At 34.6% G+C, this 12,549-nt stretch overlaps 1 protein-coding gene across 1 annotated transcript; it reads left to right on the top strand.

The window, feature by feature from the left end:
- Window positions 1-1,968: 1,968 nt before the first annotated feature.
- Window positions 1,969-2,904, top strand: LOC119520103 (olfactory receptor 14C36-like). Its single transcript, XM_037817863.1, has one exon. The coding sequence runs from the start codon at window positions 1,969-1,971 to the stop codon at window positions 2,902-2,904; it is 936 nt and encodes a 311-aa protein (XP_037673791.1).
- Window positions 2,905-12,549: the final 9,645 nt, after the last annotated feature.

Genomic DNA, 12,549 nt, shown 5'->3' with positions numbered 1-12,549 from the left:
GAGATCTTCTGATGGAGACATTCTTTGGATAAGATGCTTAGATGCTGGAAAGAGCCATTTGTTACGTTTCAAATAAAAAAACTGAAATGAATATAACATTGTTTGAGGAAGGCTAATGAAAAGAAGTAGCAGAAAAATAAAATAATAAATAACTGATCCAGAGTTGCAGAATTAATTTTAAGAAGAGAAGAACTAGGCATTTATGTTATTCAAAGACCACATGGAAAAGAAATGGCTCAGTGGTATACATTAGCATCAGTGAAAGGGGAGAGAGAATGAAATCTGCATATTCGAGGTGAATATGCCCTAGAAATGGATGGTTCCACTCCCTCTACCTCAGCCAGTAAGGAGGACAAGCTAAGTAAGAACACATAAGAATTATATTATATTGAAAGACTTAAGTAATTAGGACAAGACCTCTTATGATGATTTCTCTCACTGTTACTTTATAAAATAATTTATTTCAGGTTATTTTTATTATTCTTAATACAAAATTTATTTGTGACCAGAATTGATGCAAATTAAGTTCCCATTCTTTTAAGTTATGGATATATGTAGACATGGAGAAGAGACTGGGGCAGCTTACATATTTTACTGTACTATATTTGTAAAAACAGATTTCAAAAATTATCTTGACTTAAAATTATAGCATAATGTTGGGAAAGGATAAGAAATATGGAAATGAGTGATATGGAAAATGGTTTGAACAATTCTCATAGCGCACTTACTAACTCAATATATCAAGTAGGAAATCAGTGGAGTGATTTTTCAGCACTGGATAGCCATGATTAACAATCCAGTAACCATGGTCTCATAGCTCCTGCACTACTTGAGAGCCTGGAATGAAATTGTACAGGTAAATGCTCAGATTTTATGAGGAGCAGAGAGTGTATGGTGGTAAACAATGAAACTCAGTGGATCAGGAGTTCTTGTGGAAGAAATAAAACATGAGGAAACGGACTATGCAAGCAGACAAACCTGGTTTTGAATACCTGCTCTTCCACTTACATTTTTATGTATTGACACATCTATAGACCCTTCATCGACCCAATTGACCTGGCTTTTTTTTTCATTTTATTATTGCATATTACTTCCCAATTTGTAGAGTTACAATGAGAATTAAAATATGTAATATGTGAATAATGTAAACTACACATGACATCCTAAATGCATAAAATGTTGTTTGTATTATACAATTTGTTGAATATGATATTTAGTCTAAGAAGGGAAGAAAATAAAACACAAGGGCCTAATAAATAATTTAGGGAGGGACAGAGGGGGATGGAGGGGAAGAGAGAGAGAGACAGGGAGAGGGAAAGAGTGACAGAGAGAAGGAAGTTAAAGAATTGAACATTAAAATAAATTCACATATTAATAGTTACAAGGAGGAGATATATGTAGCCAATAAGAAGGTAGTCATCAGAGCAAGGGGTTCTTGGAGGTGAATATCCAAAGGAAATCAGGATCAAAATTCATAGCATGGAATTAGAAATAAGAGTAATTTTCTTGCTTGTGGGCTTGTGAGATTTCCACCATACATCTCTCATTAGTCAGATTGTGTTTGGTTATCAATTAATGATAAGCTTTAATATTTATATAATACGATGAACAAGTCAGTAAGTATGCATTTGCCTTTTTTAAACTCAACTAATCTTCCAGGCAAACTCTGACCTACAATTACAGCTGGTTCATAATAAAAATTTAACCGTACCTGGGCACAGGTTCTAAAGTGTTATATTTTATTTGCTACCCATGCACGGTAAATAAAGTATACAAGCAGGGAAACTAAAGGACCATAAGACAACACTATGCTGTTTCCTAATAACCAAAGGGAACTACAAAGTATAAATTTGTATAAATATGGGTTAATACATATACTTGGGCTAATTTCTTTCTTCATGCTGATTCTCCATGTTCTTTAGGGATTATGTGCTTTGTCTGTCCATGTCCAAAGCAAATTACCTAAAGATGCTCAATTCTACTGCAGAGAACGAATTCCTGCTTACAAGATTTTCTGATGTGTGGGAGCTCAGAGTCTTGCACGCCATGCTCTTCCTACTGCTGTACTTGGCAACCCTGATGGGGAATCTTCTCATTGTCACAGTAACCAGCCTGAACAAGAATCTTCACACCCCCATGTACTTCTTCCTCAGAAATCTGTCTGTCTTAGACATGTGTTTCATTTCTGTCACTGTACCCAAGGCCTGTGTCACTTTTCTCACTGAAAACAGGACCATTTCAGTGGCTGGGTGTGCAACTCAGATATTCACGGTCATTTTCTGTGGGTTTGTGGAGGTGATGTTCCTCACCTCCATGGCCCGTGACCGCTGTGTGGCCATCTGCCAGCCCCTCCACTACCCTGTGGTCATGAACCATCGGGTGTGTGTCCAGATGACACTGGCCTCAGTACTCAGTGGTGTGGTCTATGCAGGATTCCACACTGGAAACACATTCCGGCTGTCCTTCTGTCAGTCCAACGTGGTCCATCAGTTCTTCTGCGACATCCCCTCTCTGCTGAAGCTCTCCTGCTCTGACACCTTCGGCAATGAAATTTCAATTTTTTTCACTACAATGTTGATTGAGGGGGGCTGCTTTGCCTTTATTACCAGGTCTTATGTTTACATATTTTCTGCTGTGCTCAAGTTTCCAACCAGCAGAGAGCGGGGAAAAGCCTTTTCCACCTGTGTCCCTCACATCCTCGTGGTGACCGTCTTCCTCAGCTCAGCGGCTGCTGTGTATGTGAAGCCAACCTCCACCTCATGCACAATTCAGGACATGGTCACCTCTGTGTTCTACAGCATAGTCCCTCCTTTCCTGAATCCTATAATCTATAGTCTTAGAAACAAGCAGATAATAGAGGCTACGAAGAAAATTATGAAGAGAATGCTTTATTCAGGAAAGTAGTAGGATAATTCTTTAAAGGCAATTCTATGTTGATGACATGAGCTGAAAAAGTCTTCAATATTAACTTTCTTGACAATTTCCAACCTTTGAAAGCCTGCTGTGATTCTCTAAGGGATAGACTATCCCTTAGTATCGTGTATCAAAATAAGAAGAGTTCAAACTTATTTTCTTTTGAGGATTTCCCTCTGAAATTGCATATACACCTGAAGCATCACTGTTAAAGGACCTTCACATCTTTCCAATTTTTCACCTTTAAGTCTAGACTGTCTTAGAGAGATCAATGACATATTTCCCTGCTTTTCATAATATGGAAGGAGAAATTTAAATACATTTTTTCTCAAAGCTGAAACTTTTATTTACAATATCTAATTCAATGGTAAGTTTAAAAAGTTTAGCATTGCATTTTTTTGTTGAAAGTTATTGACCTCTGCACAATAAGAAGATAAAACTCAGGTAAATTAATTTCTATGTCACTCATAAAGCTTCTGATTCAATATTTCAATATATTATAAAAATAAAAAGATAGAAATTTATATTTACATGGAATTTCATATAGGTTTCTCACATATGAGTGCCCACAATCTCTACAATATTTCCTCATACAGGCACAGTGATTTCCACTAGAGGAAAAATCAATTGTCATGTTTGTTAAAAGGTTTCCAGAACATATGCATCCTTGCAGATTACAGTATTCAGTGTCTGGAACTGTAAATTGGAATTCTGTTGTCACTAATTGAAGGCAGCACTGTCATTTCTGTTACTTCTAAGATTGTTATTTTCAAGGATTTTTATATTCACAGATGTGGTACTTTTCTGATGAAATATACTTGGCAAACTATTATGGTGTCTGCATTTTTTTATTTATAGAAATAATATGTCCTCTTATATATGAATATGCATTTATACATTAATTTTTCATGTAATTTCAGACACGCATTGTGTATCTAAAGTGAAGTTATTAGCATAATTTGAAATAATAACATAAAAATAAAATTAAATACAAAATAAATTTAAATTCTTATATTTTCCACAAAAATTAATTTATGCCTTGGTTGTATACAATCCAATGTGGAGACCCATGTCCTAATGCAAACAGATATATTTTCTGTTATAATCTTAAAAGTCATTTTGAAATATTCATTCAAATAATATAGCATTAAATGCTTTATACATGCAAAAATATAGCATGGCAAAATCTAAAGCAACCTATTAATCAGTATGAAGTACAATTCTTTATCCCTGATTATGTTCTTTGCTCTGAAGTCTACTTTATGTGAGCATTAACATATGTAATTTTATTTATAGATTTTAGCTTTTGACGTATTTGTTTCTTTATGTTTAACACGCATTTCTCAGTTTCATGTATAGTATAACTATTTCAAAAAGCTTATTTCTGTTTTTCCACTTTCAGACTTTAGGCTAATTTTCTCATGCATTTCACTAATATATATATAATTAACCCCCCAAAATTAGTATTATTTCTGTGTAAATGGTCAATTAGATTTTCCAGGTTTTAAATAATAAGATAAATATCTTACATAATTAGCCTTACATTTATCTTTTCCTGTGCTCTTCATTTCTTTGCATAGATAAAAGATTAATGATATAGGTTGATCTATATCATTATCCTTCTCCATTAAGGATTTCTTTTAACAATTCCTGTAGTATGGGTCTGATGGTTGTGAATTCCTCAGCTTTTGTATGTCTGCAAATTCTTTACGTTTATCTTCATTTTTGAGAGTTATTTTTATTGGATATAATTCTTTGTTCACAATTTCTTCTGTCAGTCTAGATAATGGCTCATTAATTGTATTTGGTCTTTTCAAAGAATGGAATTTTCATATTGTTTATGCTCTGTATTATTTTTCACTTGAAGAAAAAAAACAAGAAGCAAAGAAACAAAATCAGAAATGAGAAAGGGGACATTAATAATAACCACAGAGAATTAAAAACAATCAGAAGAGGATACTATGAACTGTTTGCCAACAAATTTCAGCAATCTAAATTAAATGGAGAGTGTCCTTTGCATGAAAACATGCAAACAACCTACAGTGACTATAGAGAAAATAAAAGATCACAACAAAAAAATTACAAGAGATTGAATCAGTCATAAAAAAATTCCCCCAAAATAAAACTTCTTCCAATCATTCCAAGAAGAATAAATACCAATCCTACACAAACTCTTCCAAAATATGAACAGGAGGGAATACTAACTAACGCGTGAGAGTCCAACATCACCTCAAGCAAAAGCCATGTCAGGATACTACAAGAAAAGAAAATGACAGATCAGTTTCTCTTATGAATATAGATGTAAATCTCCTCAACAAAATACTTGCAAGTCGAATCCAACAGCAAATTAAAGGAATTATACATCATGAACAATTGATATCCATCCCAGGTGAGTGAGGGTGGTTCAACCTAAGAAAATCAATTAATGTAGTCCACCAAATTAACAGACTGAATGTAAAAAAAATAACATGATCATCTCAACTGATGGAGAAAAGGTGTTTGACTAAATCCAGCATTCTTTCTTGTTACAAAACACTTAGAAAAAGAGGAATAGAAGGAAATTTTCTCAGGATGATAAAGGGCATATATGAAAAACACACAGCTAATAAACTCAGTGATGGAAACCTGAGAGCTTTCCCTCTGATATGTGAAGAAGACAAAGATGCCCACTTCAACCGCTGTTATTCAACATTGTGCTGGAAGTTCTAGCCAGAGCATTTAGGCAATAAAAAGAAATAAAAAGCTTTCAAATTGCAATGGAATAAGTACAACTTTCACTATTTGCAGATGACTGGATCCTTTATATATAGAATCTCTCAGACAACTATTGGAGCTAATAAAATAATTTTGGCAAAGTGAGGATTGTAAATCAAGCCCCCAAATCATTAGTGTTTCTATCCACTGATAATGAGCAAGCTGAGGAGAAATCAATTAAAAAATGCTATTTACAATAGCAACTAAAAACATCAAATATCAGGAATAAATTTAATTCAGGATTTTAAGGACCTGTAAACAGAAACCCACAAAATATTAATGAGAGAAATCAAAGAACACTTAAATAAGTAGAAGGACATTCTCTGTTCATGGATTTTAAGGCTAAATATCATAAAGTTGTCAATTCTATCTACAGAAAACCACAAAATATTGGTTAGAGAAATCAAAGAAGACCTGAATAAGTAGAAGGACATTCTCTGTGGATTTGAAGGCTAAATATCATAGAGTTGTCAGTTCTATCCAACTATCTTTACTGATTCAACACAATCCCAATAAAAATTCCAGCTGTACAGCAATGGAAAAGCCAATTATCAAATTTATATGGAAAAGTAAGGGGCCCTGAATAGCCAAAAACATCTTGAGAAAGAATAAAGTTGTATGACTCACACTTGAAGACTTTAAAGCTGATTACAAAGCAACATTATTCAAAACATCATGGTTTTGGAACAAAGATAAATTTATAGACCAATGGAATTGAATTGATATTTGAGAAATAGACCCTCATAGTGATAGTGAATTGATTTTGACAAGGTTGCCAGATTCTCTCAATTGGGAAAGAACAGTCACTTAAGAAATGGTGGTGGGGGGGAATGCATATCAGTATGAAAAATGAAGGAGGACCCCAATCTCACACCATATACAGAAATCAACTAAAAATGGATCAGAGACCTACAAATAACAGCCAAGACTTTAAACTCCTGGAAGGAAATGTATTCTTAATATATTTATGATTTCCTTTTCAGTTTCTACTTTGACCCACAGATTGTTTAACAGTGTGTTGTTTAACTTTCATTTATTTGTAGACTTTTCTGTTTTCTGCCTGTTACTGATTTCCAACTCTATTCCACTATTATAAGAGAGAGTGCTTTGTATTATTTAGAACTTTTAAAATTTATTGAGACTTGTTTTGTGACACAATATTTGGTCTATCTTGGAGAATGATCCGTAAATTATTGAGACAAATATCATATCCTGTTGCTTCAGGGTGCAATGTTGTGCATAAGTTGGTTTGGTCTGGTTCAGTTATCATATTATTCAAGTTCTCTGTTTCCAAACTGATCTTCTGTCTTCATGTTCTATCTATTGATGGGAGCAGTTTATGGAAGTCTCTATTATTGTAGAGGTGTCTATTCTTCCTTCAATTTTGCCAATGTATTTTGGAGCACTGTGGTTAGGTGCATAAATATTTATGATGGTTATTTATTCTTGGTGGATTGGCCCTATAATTAATATGTAGTGTCTGTCTTTGTCTATTACAACAGCTTTTGACTTAATGTTGACTTTTCCTGATATTGGTATAGCTACCCCAGCATTTCAGTGGTTATTCTTTGCATGGGACATATTTTTCCATGCTTTAATTTTCACTGTATTTGTGTCTTTTTTATGAAGGCAAGTCTCTTGTAAACAACATAGTTGAATCATACTCTTTTTTTTCCATTCTGACACTCTGTGACTTTTGATTGGGGAATTTAATCCATTAACATTCACTGTTGTTACTGAAAAGTCAAGGATTACTTCAATCATTTTGTCCCTTTGGTTATTATATGTCATATCTTTTCGGTCTCTTTTATCCTTTATTGCAGCATTCTTTCCTATATAGTTAATATTTTGTGTTTTATCTGACTGATCCCTTTCTCATTTCTGTATATTTTAAAAATTCTTTCACTATGGAAATCCTGTAGTTTATAATAGACATCTTTCCCATATAATCTAAAAATTTGAAAAGATACAAACTTAGCTTCAGTTGTATGCACATTATCTTTTCCCATATCCCTCTGTTTTCAATTATTATGTTGTTTTGTCTCACTTTATATTCTGTTGTAATCTGACTCTTAGAGGAGTTAAGGAGAAAAGTTCTAAATTGAGGTTCAAGTTCTATAGGGTTTTGAATTTACCCTTTTAGTTACACTTACTGAAGACCTTCATTTCTTCACATGACTCCAAGCCACTCTCTCTGTATTTTCCTTTCAACCTGCAGAACTCCTTCCAGTAATTCTTCTAAGGCAGATCTGTTGACAAAGTCCCCCCAGTTCTGTTTAGTTGTTAGTATTTCAAATTTTAGAAGGGCAGTTTTGCTGGATAAAGATTCTTTGGCTGGAAGTTTTTATCTTTCCATACCTTAAATATATCATACCATTGACTTCTTGACTGCCTGGTTGCTGATGAGGAATTGGCACTTAGTCTTATTGAGGATCCCTCATATGTGATGAATCACCTGTCTCTTGCTGCTTTCAGAATTTTCTTTTATCTTTAACATTTGATATTCTGAGTAATATGTAATTTTGGAGTAGGTCTATGTGGATTTATTCTGTTTGGAGACTTTGCACCACTTGGGTGTGCATATTGATTTCTTTCTTAATAGTTGGGACATTTGGGGCCATTATTTCCTCTCCTATTTTCTCTGCCATTTTCCTCTTCTCTTCTCCTTCTTGGACACTCACAGCACATATGTGTGTGGGCTTCGTGCTATCAATCATGTCTGTGAGACACTGCTCAACTTTTTCTATTCTTTTCCTCTATTTGTTCTTATGACTGTATAATTTTCAAAGCCCTGCCATCTGGTTTGCTGATTCTTTATTCTGCTTGTTCACGTCTGTTGTCATATATCTCTGTTTTATTTTGCATCTCTGTTACTGTGCTTTTCATCCCCAGAATTTGTTATGTTTCCTTTTATACTTTTAAATTCTTCTTTATGCTCACACATTGTCTTTATATTATCCTTTATCTCTTTAGCCATATTTTCCTTCCTCTCCTTGAGTTGATTTAGGATATGTCTTTGAACTTCCTTGATTAGTTCCAAATTCTGAGTCTTCTGATGTTTTAGTTTTTTCCCTCAACTGAGTCAAATTTTCCTGATTCTTAGTATGGCTTGCTAACAGATATGTCAAGATTCTTGACAGAGTCTCTCTCTTATATTTTTTACCCCTGGGGAATGCAGCATGCAGCACACCTCAGTGACTTGTGTTCCACCCTGTTCACTGAAGTCTTGGGTCTCTGTGCCTGGGTATGTGTGGGGTTCTAACTCACTGCTGTGAGTGGCTCTGTAGTCTTCATCTGCTACTGGAGGGACCTAATCTGTGCTGCTTCTGTGTGACACCCAAGCTGTGTGGGACCTAGTGAGGTGGAGGCAGTGGTCTGGGGTGTCTGAGATGAAAAATTCTTCAATTCAGCATTTGTGGAGTCCTTCTTCAATCTCTATGTTCCTCCAGCATTCTAAGGAAGTGTAAATTGTCCTTTTATCTGCTGATTCTGAGGACAAATTTTTCCAGGGGCTGTTTTATATTGCATGTTGTATTAGATAAAGTCAGACACTATGTCTAGTAAGTTATCACCATATTTTATTTTCTAAGGAGTTTTTCAAGCATTATTAATGTTTGTATATATTTTATGAGTCATAATAAAATATAATACAAAATGTTTTTCTATGGCTATTTGGAATATAACCTTTACTCATTTTAAAGAAGATAAATTAAAAGAGTAATGTGTAGGACAAAATATTCATTTTTAAGATCGGTTACACGTTTATCAATAGAGAGATTTTAAAGACTGCAGTCTAATGTGGTAGACCATAATAAGGAGTGCAGTTTATTTAAGATTCTTCTCACTCAGTGACATTGAATTAGCCTGAAATGTATCTATATTTTTTCCTGAATAAAGCATCCTTATACTAGTTTCTTCATAGATTATTTTATGTTTCATTTCTAATGCTAGATGATAGGTTTCAGTAATTGAAGAATAAAATAAAACCCAGAAGGAATCATGTCCTGAATGGTTTCTGAGATTACCAAGGTTTAGGTACACATTATTGCCTGAGCTGAACAGAACAGACATTACAAAGATGTGTGGGACACAGGTGAAAAATGCCTTCCTTAACTCTCCTTTGATTGGAAATTTGAGCACAGTAGAAAATATGTGAGCATTAGACATGAAAATGAAGATAAAGAAGGCACCATTAATTCCCCTGAAACAGACAATAATTAACAGCTCTTTTCTTGAGGTGCAAAAGCAGGCTAGAGGGAAATGATGAAGCTGTCAAACTGTGACCCAGTAGCCTTGATTCTTGAAGATGATTGTATAACTATCATTCTTGACTGTGTGACTGTGAAAACCTTTCATCTCATACTCCCTTTACCCAGTGTATGGACAGATGAATAGAAAAATGGGGACAAAAATTAAATGAACACCAGGGTGGGAAGGGGGGATGGAATATTTTAGGTGTTCTTTTTTCTTTTTTTTTGCAGTAAGTAAATATGTTCAAAAATTCATTATGGTGATGAATGCAGAACTGTATGATGGTATTGTGAACAATTGATTGTACACTGTGGATGATTGTAGGGTGTGTGAATATATCTCAATAAAACTGTATTAAAGAAAAAAAGAATTTAAGAAACATGCTAAATCATTCTGTCAAAAGATTGCTAAATTTTAATGCAACTTTCCTGACTTTATCCCTTTTGCTTTCCACGTCAACAAGCATTTCCAAAAAATGGGCAATACCACTGTGATGACTGAGTTTATCCTCATGGCTTTTGCTGATGTGTGACAAATAAGAATCCTGTGTGCTATATTGTTCCTATGATACACTTAGCCATCCCTTCCCTTGCTCTCACACAAAAGTTTAAGTTTTAAAACATAGTCAGTATCATCCTTTACCCTTTGGCTGATTTGCCGTCATACTTACCAGATCTGCCTCTTTTACATCTCTATTGAAGTCTGAACTCATTTTTACATTTTTTTTAAACAGTTGCCATGTGAGGTAACACTGACATTCATGGCTGCTGAGCTCTAGCTCTGAGTTTCAGGTATCACACAGATACCCAATGTTCTAGAGACCAACCAGGTTATACACAAAGAGTTCAGCATCTCAGAATTTAGAGATAATCAGTACAAATCAAAAATAGATGTGACTGCTGTAAGAGCTTACAATCTAGGGAAATTTACAATAAGCATTCCTCTGATAACCTGTGCTCTAAGATTCAATTCTCAGAGTTTGCAAATTATAATTAGTCCATATTAATGACACATTATGGTGTTTTTCTTTTCATTTCTACAGTACTTCACTCAAAATGCTCTCCTCAAAATCCATTCACCTAGTTGCATGTCTCACAGTTTCATTCCTTCTTGCAGTTGCTTAATTTTCTATTGTCTGCATACACCACAGTTCACCATGCTGTTCATCAGTTGATGTACCCTTAGGCCACCTCCATCCATTGCAAATTGTGAATATTGCTGACATAAACACCAGTGTGCAAATGTCCATTTTTGTCCCTGCTCTAAGATCTTACAAATATATACCCCAAATGAGGTTGCAGGCCATTATGGCACCCACATAATTTGTTTCTTGTGGAACCATCATACTGCCTTCCAGATAGGCTACACCATTCTACTTCCCAACCAACAGTGAATAGGTACATTCCTCTCCATGTTTTCTCCAGCCCTTTTGTCCTTTGTTTACTTTTTTCCCTGCAAATTTATAGAGATGTATTCACATACCATACAATCATCCATGGTATAAAATTAATTGTTCAGAGTATCATCATATAGTTGTGGATTCATGACCACAATCTGCACTTGAACATACTCATTACTCAAAAAAAATTGTAAAAGAATAAGAAAACAGATAAATGAAAAAAATAAAATAAAATACAACACAACTATAAGGTCAGACAACAACACCACTACAAAGAATCCCATAACCTGCCCTTATATCTTCCTCTCATACACCTTCAGCTTTGGTATATTGCCTTTGTTACATTTAATGGAAGCATATTGCAATGTTACTGTTAACCGTAGACTCCAGTTTTATTGATTATATTTTTCCCTAATACTATCCCCTTCTCAACACCTTGCAAGATTGCCATTCATTTGTTCTCCCACATGTAAAACCATTTTAATATTTGTACATTTAGTCACCATCACTGACCACTCTAGCTTTCACTAAATTTTACAATCCCAGTCTTTATCATCTATCTTTCCTTCTGATGTCATACATGCCCCTAATCCTCCTCTTCCCAATTTACTCACAGACATCTTTGTTCATGGTACTTTCAATATTGTGCTTCCATCACTCAGTATTTTGCTATTGATTTCTGGATCTATACGATCAATCCTTTCGAACATTCTGTAGGTCTTCATCATCAAATGCTTGATCTCTACCCTCTTTCTATCTCCTGATAACCTGTGTACTCAGCTTAAACTCACAAAGTTTGCTCATTAATGCTAGTTAGTTCATATTAGTGAGACCATACATTATTTGTACTCTTGTTGCTGGGTAACTTTGCTCAACATAATGTCTTCAAAGTTCATCCACATCATTACATGTTCCATGACTTTGTTCTGTCTTACAGCTGCATAATATTCCATCATATGTATATACCATAGTTCATCTACTCATCCATTAATGGGCATTTGGACTGTCTCTGTCTCTTGGCAATTTTGAACAATGCTGTTATAAAAATCAGTTTACAAATGTCTGTACATAGTAAAGTTGCACTTTTTTACTAAAGATATGCTTTAAGTTGTTCCATGGGTGCACACATAGACATGACATATGCAGAAATTATTGCATTGAGAAGCCTGAAGCTATCTTGCAGAACATAGCTGCAGCTGTTTTTTCATTCAGGAAGAATGTTGCCTGTCATG

Source organism: Choloepus didactylus, chromosome 24 (genome assembly GCF_015220235.1).
Source record: "Choloepus didactylus isolate mChoDid1 chromosome 24, mChoDid1.pri, whole genome shotgun sequence".
Classification (NCBI taxonomy): domain Eukaryota; kingdom Metazoa; phylum Chordata; class Mammalia; order Pilosa; family Megalonychidae; genus Choloepus; species Choloepus didactylus.
The sequence above is the reverse complement of the archived record's forward strand: the minus strand, read 5'-3'. Positions and strand labels throughout refer to the sequence as shown.